The 12,246-nt window shown below is 36.2% G+C and overlaps 1 protein-coding gene and 1 long non-coding RNA gene across 5 annotated transcripts in view; one reads left to right on the top strand and one right to left on the bottom strand.

Annotated features, from left to right (window-relative positions):
* Window positions 1-12,246, top strand: part of COL4A4 (collagen type IV alpha 4 chain) — a 67,164-nt gene that overhangs the window by 11,084 nt on the left and 43,834 nt on the right. For 3 of the 4 annotated variants that reach the window (XM_048314493.1, XM_048314494.1, XM_048314492.1), the window contains exons 5-8: window positions 6,582-6,716; window positions 7,615-7,659; window positions 9,315-9,431; window positions 12,050-12,118. In XM_048314493.1, the coding sequence (XP_048170450.1) occupies window positions 6,582-6,716; window positions 7,615-7,659; window positions 9,315-9,431; window positions 12,050-12,118 (366 nt within the window). The remainder of the gene's footprint in view (window positions 1-6,581; window positions 6,717-7,614; window positions 7,660-9,314; window positions 9,432-12,049; window positions 12,119-12,246) is intronic. The other variant, XM_048314495.1, reaches the window with a different exon arrangement.
* LOC125330824 overlaps window positions 5,572-12,246 on the bottom strand; it is a 28,845-nt gene continuing 22,170 nt past the window's right edge. The window contains exons 6-8 of the long non-coding RNA XR_007205714.1: window positions 10,580-10,627; window positions 7,605-7,657; window positions 5,572-6,363 (exon numbers count right to left, since the gene is read on the bottom strand). This is a non-coding gene — a long non-coding RNA (uncharacterized LOC125330824). The remainder of the gene's footprint in view (window positions 6,364-7,604; window positions 7,658-10,579; window positions 10,628-12,246) is intronic.

The following is a 12,246-nucleotide window of genomic DNA, read 5'->3' as shown; positions in this document are numbered from 1 at the left end:
CTTCCATAGGACACCATTAAAATGTGCTGCTAAATCTCTTTGCCCATACTGTGTGGTACCATACCTAGAGATTTCAGAACTGTAGAACAGATAAATGAAGCAAAACATCATTGGTGAAAGTATATATGCCAGTACATGACTTTTTAGATTCTTTTTCCCCTCCCCTCTTCCTTTTTGGTAGGCCATAAAGTCTGTGATTTCAATTTTCATTAGAGACCTAATAAAACCTTTTCCACCATTTCATCCTCTTTTTCTGCATTGGAAAGTTGTTTCCTAGAAAACTCCTGCAGTGTTGTATCACAGGCTTCCAAAAATGCTGGCTGCTCTAATAGAATTTAGATAGTTAAAAAAAATGTTTGCAGTTAGCACTGACCAATTGTAAACCTGTCCTGTGCTGACCCCAGAGTTTGATCCTATTCAATTCCGTTGGCTTTGTTTTTGGTTAAGTAGATTTGGGAAGCAAGCATCTATTCATGACCCAACCTGCTCTGGCTTCTATGGGATCATGTGAAATGCCTGGATCAAAGTGAATAATAAATATAACTCAGCAGGACCAATGTTTGTTCTTTTGCAGATGAAGCAAGAGGCTTATTTTTGTCCTAGTGTAGGGGAGAATGCAGCATCTAAGAGGAGGGTTTTACACTGTCTGACATTTCAGATATAAGGAGTAAGCATTCACAAGAGATGCTGAGTCACTTGGGCATCACAGGTAAGTTAGGAAGTCAGCTGCTATCAGTCAGTCACTGCAGGGCAAGAATGCACCGTCCTGGGGTAAGAATGAGGAAAGTTACCTGTGAGTAAGTCAGTCCTCTGGCACTGCTTCTCTTGTAACATCTCCCCAGTAGATCTTGTGAGTTGCCAAATTGCCTTAGTAGGTTCCATGGGTTATGTGAGTTCAATTTACAGCACAGTGTAAACATATTTTAAATGTTCTAACTGTGAAAATTGTGCAAATTCTGCCTGTTTTGGGGAGTAAGAGGCATTTATCAAACCACACTTTTTTTGCATGTCAGTATGCAGTGTCAATCTGTCATTCACATGGAATACCCAGTACTTGTATTTGAATCTTCAAGTTACACAATCAGGAAATAAATATGTAAAATCCTTCTACTTGGTCTCAAATCCACTATCAGAGATATATGTACACTAGCATCTGAGGAAATCCAGATTTCTCCCATTATTTGCCTCTTACCTGTTGATAATTTTTTTCCCAGTACATTAGTTGTAAGTTTTAAAGCAGAAGATTCCTGAGACCAGTTATACATTTCTGTAACATCTCTTTTGCATTTCACTTACATTCACTGAGAACCATATTATGTTTTTCTGTAAAACAGACTCAGAGAAATGAGACCCCTAAATCTATATCTGAAGCAGACCACACTTTTTTTTTTTTTTTTTAAACTGGGCAGAGGAATAGGCAGTTCTCTGACTCCAGAAGTTAGGATTTGAAGTGGTAGGGAATGGATCCTGCTTACCAGAATGTGGAATAGGAACAGAACCACTCCAGTCTGTAAGGAGAATAACACCAACCACTGTAAGGTCTCTTTGAGGTTGTTCTTCGTATAGGATGCCCAGCTACAGCATCTGTAAATTAGCATTTTTCATATTAGACATTTTAAAAATTTTTCAAGTTTTGATCTCTTTAAATTATCTCTCCTTTTGTTCTTGAGCATTTTTCTTTTCTTAATACTTTTGGTTCCCCTGTCCTACTGTACTGAAAATGGTGTTTTTTCTCAGTTGCTGCAGATTGCCAAGCTTTTCCACATCAACCAAGATAAAACTCTGCAAAACCATTCTTTTTTATCGGTGGCTTGTTTTAATAAAATGGTTCAGAGCAAAACTCAATTTTATTTTATTAGCTAATCTGATGTTAATTATTTGTGGTCTACGATGCTCTATTTGTAGCTCTCTGCTTTCAGCCATTAGCAGTTAAGAGTTTCAGTGCTAAGTTATGTTTTGTTAAGTTTGTTTAACACAACAGTGACACCCACTGGCTTATTGGATAGTTTTTCTTTTCATAGTCCCACAGGGTTAAAACGCAAACCCAAGTATACATTGTGAATAATGTTTTCAGCACTTCATTATGATTTGTCTTGCTTCTGTGAAGTATCACCGTGAATACTAAGCTGCCTCATCAGGTATTTTGTTCCTGTAGCATATTATATGATTGAAAAATATGATGAGAAGTTGCCAAATTTTCCAATAGTTTACAGCATGGTTCAGATGTTCTTTACAAGAAAGATGGAGAGAGACTGTTTACAAGTACCTGTAGTGACAGGACAAGGGATAGTGGCTTCAGGCTGAAAGAGATTAGGTTTAGGTTGGATATGAGGAAGAAATTCTTTACTGTGAGGGTGGTGAGGCCCTGGCCCAGGCTGCCCACAGAAGCTGTGGCTGCCCCATCCGTGGAAGTGTTCAAGGCCAGGTTCAATGGGGTTTTGAGTGACCTGCTTTACTGGGCAGGGGGTTTGAAACTACTTGATCTTTAAGATCCCTTCCACCCCAAACCATTCTATGAAGACTCAAGCTCTAAGTATTATTACTGCATTTACTTGGCTAAAAAGCTATGAAAAAGAAATTTTTTAATTTGGTCTATTAAGGACAAGAGATTGGATTTAATGCCGAATTGCATGATTTCCAGATTTATCTCATCTTAATCTAAGTTTATATTTAGAAGAGGGTTTGTTTTGGAGTTTTTTGAGCCTTGACTTACAGTGAAAATGAGCTTGGTCCCAGTCTTACACAGTGAGGAGTAGAATCTTCCCAGAATGGACACCCCTCCAAGCCCTGGAAGCTGTGGCTTTGCTTTGTAATTGACCAGCTCTTCCAAAAGGGGAGAGGACATGGGTGGAGCTTAGAGTAGCAGTGGATGCCCCCACCTCACTAAGCAAATTACAAAATAAAATATCTCTCCAAATGCCTTTGTGAGCACTCCTCTCTTGCCCAGAGACTGCTTTACTTTCCTTCCTTGCTCTGTCCTGCTCCTGGTGAAATGAGAAAGACTGGTTACAGTCACAAGCCAGAGACCAGTCCACAGTGGAAAGGGTTGCTGTATTATTTGCCTACAATCTGTGTGGAGTTGCTGGGCATTTTCACTTTTGTTCTTATAAACAGAAGGTAAGTGCATTTCACATATCACTGGTATATCTCCATAGCCTGTAACATAGGGTACTGCCCTAATTGAAGGCAATAACTGGGCTTCTTTTGACTTTATTGATAGTAAGAAGCAAGACAGAATTCACTCAAGTAGCACAAAGTTTTTTTATTTCTAATTAAGACTCCTTTAAAACATTGTATTGAGAGAGTTAAGTGCTTAAGGCACTCTCAAGATCAGGTACTCTTCAGTCTCAGGCATCAAAAAAAAAGTAATTCCAAATAACCTTGTCCATTGCCTTTTCCAAACAGTATTAAATGTTTTGTTGCATGATTCTGAAGTATTTGCAGTCTTAGTCTTGGGAAGCATAGTTAATTAAAAAAAAATACAGCCTTGTTTTGCCTAAAGTCAATTTCTTACTGCAGGTCAAGCCCAGGATATGCTAAAATAACAGATTGTAGTCTTGGCATGGGTAGTTCCTGACCTAGACAATTAACAAGGCACTGAAAACCTAGAGGAATTTATTGGCATCAGATGGCAGAGCGGGCATAATATTCTGTTCATTTTATCTGAGCTAATTTGTCATTTCCACATGAGCATGACTACCTTCATCCTCTTTATTTTTACAGCTGTCCTGAGACTGTAATGCTGTGGTAGTCACATTGGATGGGCACAAATAATAGATGTGATAATAGATGTTATGACATGGTATCAGTTTGGTCTTAACAAAGCTCCCAGTCATTATCAGTCTTTGAGCTGAAAGAAAGAGAGAGAATCCATCAGCTTCACATGGCATGCTAAAGTTGTATCAGCTGCCAAACCCATTGTGAATTCTGAATTCAGTGACTCTGTTCTATGACTTCACTACCTTCCACTGAAGACCATGGAGTCAATTAAATGCACAGGGTAGCAGCAGATGAAGACATTTCATCAACCTAAAGGACTACATGTCCTGGAAGTGTTTATTTGTTAATTATGATAACTACCGTAGAATGCCTACAGTATCTCAGCTTTTTTTCTGAGTGCAATAAAAATCATGTTTCTTAACTGTCCAAAGGATATAACATGTTTTGAAAATTTTCAACTCTTGAATGCAGAGCATATACACTATTAATTAAAAATCTTGAAGTTGGTGCAGAAACCTGTTGTCAACAAAATGCATTAAAAGACAAAGACATGAAAAAATTAGTGCAAAATATCTTATGCTTTTCTTTTCTTGTTGACGAATGATGCGTTTGCAAGGTGATAGCTAGTTTAGAGTACTAAAAAGCCATACCACTTCCAGTAAAGTTAATGGTTCAAACAGTTGTATTTTATTATTGGTTTCATTCATTTCACTTGTACTCAAAATTATGCTTTAATTAAAATGGTTGTCCAGTTCTTTTTTTCAGCCAAGTATTTAAAGGGCATAATAGCTGCCTTAAAAGTACTTTAATTAATAAATTCATTCTAACAGAGAATGTGCAAGGCACTGCTGGTAGACAGGCTGCAACTGTTCACGCAAGCAAACACCCAACACCCAGAATCCTGACTGTCCATTCACTGTTAACAAGGATGCAGAATCATCAGCTTTTAATACCAGGAGCCCTTAATTTGCATAATATTTTACACTGCTCAAATTCTGGTATCAAGAATATTGTAACTGTTAGAGAAGACAACATGCTGATTCTGCCCTGGAATTTTTGCCAGTGACTTCTCTGGAAGCAGGATCAAGATTGAAGTGAGAGGAGCGAGTAAAGATAAATGGAACACGAGTCATATGAGAATTCTTTTTTCAGGTAGTCCTTATTTCTAAGTGTAGGACTTCTCTTCCTAGCCTCTGGACTAAGTTCCTGTTCATAGCTTAAGGGCCAGTGGTCATCCAGTCCTACTTCCACTGTGGCATAAACCTACAGTATGTTCCTGTCCAAACATGTAATAAATTATCTTCTCTGTTGCTTTGCTGATTTGATTGAATGATGCATACCATACATTTTTTCACTTCTTGTCTGACTGTCAAATCACACTGATTTTAAAAAGACAGGTAGAAAATAAATAAAAAGAGGCTTAGGTTCCTGCATGTAATTCACAAAGGAAGATTTTGTCCAGACAGATTCAGCCTGCTGAAAAGTTTACACTGAGAAGCAAGCATTCAGTTCTTTTGTTTCCTGAAGCTACATATCTTCTTACAATCTTTCATTTCCATCTTTTTTTTTTTCCTTCAATCCATTCATAGAAATAAAGATATAGTGTTTTATTTCTGTGAATACTGAAATATCTTTTACTGCCCTCAAGTGGTCCTAAAGCCATATGGTTTTCTCAGGAATGCATGGGGCTCCATTTTGCTCTCTTTTAAAATACTGTATTATAATTAATTATAATAATTAATTCTATACTATAATAAATTATTAACTATGTATTGATTATATATAATATATAATTAATATAATTAATTATAGTTATAATACTTTATTATAATTAATGAATGAAATCTGGAAAGAAAGCAAAACAGTTTTCAGTTTGGAAACAGAACAAGTTACAGGTAAACAAGGATAATGATATAAAATGAAAAAGATGAGTAAGAGAAATAAAGTCCGATAAATATTTAGATTTTTGTAGGGTGGAAGTGTAGACAGCTCACATGGGAAGCCTGATTAGAAAGGTTGCTTTATTCAGCACTTTGAATCTATGATTGAATAGTTGTTTAGCATCACAGAACAAAAACTGCAACAAATCTGTAACAACTCCACACCAGTGCTATAAACTGAAAAATGCAGTTGGCATGGGAAGTAATTTTGCTTCAGGAGAATATATATTACCTTGGAAAAGTTAATAAAATCTGTGAAGATCATCTGTATGGTAATGAAGGTATAAATACTCAATTTAGAGCCTTTTTTAGATAAGTTACATTCTTCAACCTCCCAACCCATTTTAACACAGTCTATTAAAGTTGATACTTTTTGTAAATATGTTGGCTAATGACTATTATTTTTTTTCTCCAGGAAACTTCACATGTTTTAAATGAGGCACTAGGATATGAGAGTGATTATGAAAAATGTGAGCTAGAAAAACTTAAGATAATTGGCATATTGAGACTTGAAAGAGGGAACTCTCTTGGTTTGTTCTAATTGTGTACAAAGTCTCTTTGTCTAAAATGAGTCCTCATTTTTCTGGTGGGAAAACACAACGCTCATCGGAGTCCTAGGCTTGCAAAAGGTGATACTTATATTGGTGGAGCCAGGAAGATTTGCAGTTTATCCCAGCCATCTCAGAGAGGTGGTCTTGGAGATCTGATGAAGGTGAAAAGAAATTATCGCCTTGAGCAAGTTGTTAAACTTGAAGGCTGTGTTCCTACAGCACCTAACACATGGGACAGTTCTGCAGGCTGTCCAGCAGCTGTTTTGAGTCATGAATATTTATACATTGTAAGCCTTGTTTTATCCACAGAGTCATCTCTGAATTGCTGTGGAGTTTACAGCAGTAGTCATTCACTTTGGACTCTTTTCAGGGTCAGCCTGGTGAGCTGGGAGCTCAAGGTCCAATTGGGCCCTTGGGATCTACAGGACCAGCTGGTCTGCCAGGGGAGAAAGGACAGAGAGGTGAGAATGGGCAGCCTGGGCCAGCTGGAGAAAATGGTGATAAGGTAGGAAACACCACAGACAGCACTTTTAGGTGTATACAGTATGTAATATTAAATGTTGATAAGTGAAACAGAACCTGAATGACCAAAAAAACATTTGCCAACTATACTCTTGCTCACACAAAATTCTCACAGAAGTTAATTACATAAAATTAATTCTTGAAAAAATATTTTAGGAGATTTTTTTGCTGTGGATTGCAAAATTAGAATTGTCAGAAGACATAAAATATGATGAATAGACAGACTCTGATTGTCACATACTGTGTCATCCCCTTAACCTCAAAGAAGGTGTAGAAATGTAGAGTTGGAGGGAGCAGTATGGTGCTTTTAAAAGCACTGCACTAAACAGAATTTTATTACCACTTAAGAGAGTATAAATTGCAGTTCAGATTCCTGTTTTTCATATCTGTAAAATCCCTTGGTCTTGGTACTTCATATTAGTTTTAATGGTCTAATTTGACTGATCTCAGAGGGTGAGTGAAATCACTAATGTCAGTATCTAGCACAACTGAAATGTAAATGCTGTAAGCAAAAATTGCGCTGCTGGTAGTATCAAAACAGGAGCAGGATTGTGAAATTACAGACAGAAATATTTTATAAGTTACAGGCAAGTTCCCCTTCTCTGTAATTTTATAATCTTTGGAGAATGAATGGCTATTGAGTAATAGACAGTTGTCCTGTACCATTGGTTACATGGGTAACTATTGGCACTAGTCTTCTGCTAAGCCCATAGAAGTTTTTTTCAGATACTTAATTTCTGAAAATTATGGCTTTTGATTCATATGTCAAACAAGACTGGTTTTTTGTTTCTTGCTATATAGTACCACATATTCTTGTTTTTCATTATTTTTAAGAGTTAATGACTTCATCAACTTTGTTTTTTCATATCACCTGTTTTTAGGGGCCAACTGGAGTCCCAGGATTTCCTGGTTTAGATGGTGTTCCTGTAGGTATTAAACAAATATTTCTTTATAAAAATTACAGTTCCTATAAATTCATAGCAAATCCTATAACAGAATAATATATTCACTAAATTGTCTGGCTTTATACTTATTGATATAATTTCTCTCACAGAGTTACATGTTCTGCAAAAATGTAAAATAACTAGGTTAACTTAAACTGTGTTTACTATTGATAACAAATGCCACCAAATCCCAATGAGATAGGTACAGAATGTTCATGCAGGAGTGGGGCAGTGAAGGCAGAGACTACCTGTGGCCACGTAGCATGTGTCAGAGCTAGGCTTGAAAGCAGTGTATTTCTTTTCTCAGGCTCTCTAACAGACTGTGGTCTCCTTGTTGCATTCTTAACATCTCTGAAAATATCTCAAATGATGCACTGGTTTTTGTTGATTCTCATTTTTGCTGGTAGTCCTTTTGCAGGAAAACTCCGACCACTGAGTCCAGTAATTTTAACCTAAATAAGGACTGAATAAGCACAGTGGGTCCTAAATATATCTTTATAAGGATGTGATTATATATTTTTATGAATGTCTTCTTCAGTGTGAAAATTGGTGAAATAATATCTAGATACGGAATTTTTCAAAATACTCTACTAGAACTGAATTCCTGTGATGTTACTAGTTTCATATGGATCAAAGTTAAAACGTTTAATTTTGAAAGTGAAAACAGAACCAAGAGCTGAGTGGGTGTTGTAGCATCTGCTTGTCAGCTGTCCACATTTGATAGTGGGACTGTTGCCAAAATGTCTGATAATGTAGAGGTCACAAGGCCAAAATTTGGCACAAAAAAAAAGAAGTGTTCCCAAAAAATGTATATTTTTTTTGCAAAAAATGTTAATTTAAAAACAGTGTCCACAAATTAGAATGAAGAATTTACAGACAGGAAGAAGGCAGAATTGACAAAAGCATTTCAGGCAAATGACCAGAATACTTTCTTGATGATTTTTCAGATTGCCTCCCAAAAAATAATTTTGAGTCAAAATTAATATTTTTTCCCAACAAAAATCTTTAATTCTGTGAAAAACCGTTTTTGTCTCCAACAGGAAGATCATTCCAAGAAAAATCTCATTGTTTTCATTGTCCAGTTCCTAATTTTTAGTAGAGCTAAGCCTTATATGGACACTGGTTAGCTCTTGCTAGGTTAGAAAAATCACTATCTCTGTGATTACTGTGTGCCTGAGTCAAGCTGTGTCCCATTTTTCCTTGTTTTATCCTAATGATTTAAAAACATGAGGCTGCTTGAGATGGCTTTTGTGGTTTTTTTCCAGCTTTACAGCCACAAGAATGACTCTTTGCTAGAGAGCAAAGAGTCTGTATTCTCTGAGAAGACAGAACATTACTTTTTCACTCAAGTGAAAAACACAGTCTAGTCCTCTTAACCAGTGTTGTCGCTGTTATATTTGCTATGCATCAAAAAACCCAAATAAACAAAAGACTTACATAATTTGTTCTACACCACAAAAAATTCTATTCAGAAGAGAAAACATTTCTAATGCAAAAGAGTATGAAACCAGGATCACTGTGAGATGTCATCTGATTCAGATCTGAGATACATTTGTTTCTGAACTGTTCTGTTAATTTAAAAAGTAATTCCCCATTAATCATGGTGTATTTCTAATCAATATTAAACTGTCTTTCAGGGACTCCCAGGAAGGGAAGGACCCAGAGGCAAGCATGGTTTGGATGGCTGCAATGGCTCAAGGGGAGACCCAGGATTTCCAGGCGAAAACGGTTATATAGGACCAAGAGGTCCTTATGTATGTGAAAGGCATTCCCACTGTACACGTGCATTTCCTCTCCAAGCTAACAACTCTTAAAATTACTCTTAGACTATGGCATCAGCTTTACAGTGCTGCACAGGGAATTCCCCAGCATTCTTACTCAGGTTAATGGGAGTGAAACACACTGCCTTAACAGATTAAGCTTGAATGTGAAATAAGCTCCTATATCCTTGAAGTACATGCAGCCGCCTTGACAGTTAAATTCTGACTTATTTCCCCAGAATGTAACCACGGCAGCTGAGAAGGAGTAGCTTGAAACCACCATGCCATTCATCAGTACTTGAAATTTCTTAAAAGTATTACTAGTAGGGACATACATGAGGTAACTTAAAAATAAGTGGAAGGTTCAAGAAGCCTAAGTCCTGTTATACTCTAAGATTTTGTACCACTTTTTTACACATATGTGCTCTGTGCGCTCCTAGTCTTGCCTGGGTATATATCTGCATATGCGGAGATTATTTCACAGTTAAAATGTTTGAAATTAGCACTTTAATATGTGTTATTTTTGCTGTTAAAATGGAAGGCACTTTAAATATGTTTAAGTAGCTGTGTTAGCAGTACTTGACTACTGCAGATAAAGAGATTCATGTCAGTAAGGGATATAAATTACTGTAGCTCCAAAGAAATTTTGCTGAACAGATCTAGTCACCAGTCTTTGACTTTTTGTGGAAACAAGTTTTAGTTCTGAATGAATAAGAGCTGATGAGTTGGTCTAACAGCTTCCCTGAAATTTTCTAAGTAAAACAATAAAAACAACTGCACTTTACATGAAAAATCAAATGTGTTTAGTGAGAGCTAAATAAAATGCTGAATTCAGCCACTAGAAAAATGTGGAGAGGGTGCCAGAGTGTAATGATGTTATTAAAGATAATAGCAATTAGAGTAATATACAGTTTCAATTTGGACTTGTAATAAATGCTATGAAACACACAACATGATAAAAAACTTACTAATAACCTCATTTGTTATACTTCTGAAAGTAACTCATTACTTCTGCTGAAACTCTAATTTCACCTGTATTTTCTTACTTACTATGACCTTCAAAATAGTTTTACTTTATGTTAATTAGCTAAATGACATAAAGGAAAAATGAGACATGGGACAAAATACAGCACAAATCTTACCAATTTCAGGAGCATGCTCTTTTGCAGGCCTAGAAAAGTATTTGCAACCTACAAAAACAGGGAGACATAATAGGCATGTAGCCTTGGATATGCATACTAAAATTCCAGTGCAAATTAATTTAGCTACCCAGAAAAACAACACATAGTAACCATATTTTCTTGTGTGCAAGAATGCTCTTCCAACCTCTCTATGCAGATTGCCTATTTTAAAATCTATTTGTTGCACCAGGTACTAACTTGACTGTACTTTACAGCCAACATTTTTATCTTATTCTTATTTATAACATTGTCCTATATGATTTTATTTAATGCTGTGTGCATATTCATCGGCTTTACTTCATTTGCCTTGTTGGAAAATAAAGAAAGTAATTTCTATTTGTAAGGCCTTACCTAAGTCACACAGAACATAACAAACTGAATCTAATGAAAATATTTTATTATACAAGAGACCACATGTAAAATTACTGAAGATAAATACAACTTTTGATTTGTTTATTGTGTTCCCTAGCAGCTGTTATTTACCTGTAATCTGTATCCAGTCTACTGTAGCTATATCAGCTGCAGGCAGCTGTAATTCTTCCTTTTATTGTACCATTCCAGGGAGAAATACCTTTCCTGTTTCATTCTGACTGCAGGATTTGGACAGCCAGTTTAGGATATCATGAACACTGTACCAGTACAAAGTGGTTGACAGTGTCCCATTTTATTGAACTCACTAGTCAAGTGGTTAACTTGGTTAAATTATATCCACTGTATTTGGATTTCAAATGGAAAAACTTCAGAAATAATGTCTTTATATATCTGTTCTTCAGATACGTACATATCAAGCTCTCAACAGTAAATTGAGCATTACAATTAAATTTTGCAAAATAAATCATCTGTTCCTGCTAAGTCAGATTGAGTTTTTGAGGGTGCTACCATCAGCAGAGTTTTATAAAGGACCCCACAGCAAGTACCATGGGAACTTAGTTTTTAAAATCCAAGGCTCTTAGGTATCAGATTTTTTAATAGACTGAAACAGGTTTCCTAATAGATGGAAATACTGAATATTTTGCATTTAATACAGTCCATACTTTCATTTTTTTAACTGTATGCAGTATCACTCTCAATTCTTCTGAATCACAAAATGAACTTCTGTAGAAGGCTAGTACTTAAAGACACTGCCTCCCTGAAAGAAAAAGAAGGCATATTGATACTAAAGGCAAGATTTGTGAAGATTGTAGAAAATTGAAGGACCCAAGTGCTAAGGAGCACCTTAACAAAGCAGGAGTCCCAAAGATGTGGGAGGCTGGTTTGCTCAACTGTACAGAAGGTTTTGTTAGATAAAATGATCATTCGTGATCCTAGTGGATTACCTTGTGATGTAGGGGCACCAGAAAGTCACAGCCTGAGAAGTTATCATACAGTCTCCATGGAAATGTAGGATATAAGTAAGTGGATCATGTTTTAAAAGACTCTTTTTCTTTAAAGGGAATTCCTGGGCAAAAAGGAGAAAAAGGAAATTCAGTGTATATTTCACGTTTTGGAAAAGGACCTCCAGTAAGTATCTGATTGTGAAAAAATCATCTGTTGTAGGAGAACATGTATGGTAAATGTAATTGTTCCATTACTCCACACTAGTTAATAAAACTTGGTGCAAAAAAAAAGAAATTAAAAACATATACACA

Source organism: Corvus hawaiiensis, chromosome 10 (assembly GCF_020740725.1).
Source record: "Corvus hawaiiensis isolate bCorHaw1 chromosome 10, bCorHaw1.pri.cur, whole genome shotgun sequence".
Lineage (NCBI taxonomy): Eukaryota > Metazoa > Chordata > Aves > Passeriformes > Corvidae > Corvus > Corvus hawaiiensis.
This window is presented reverse-complemented; position numbering and strand designations above follow the sequence as displayed.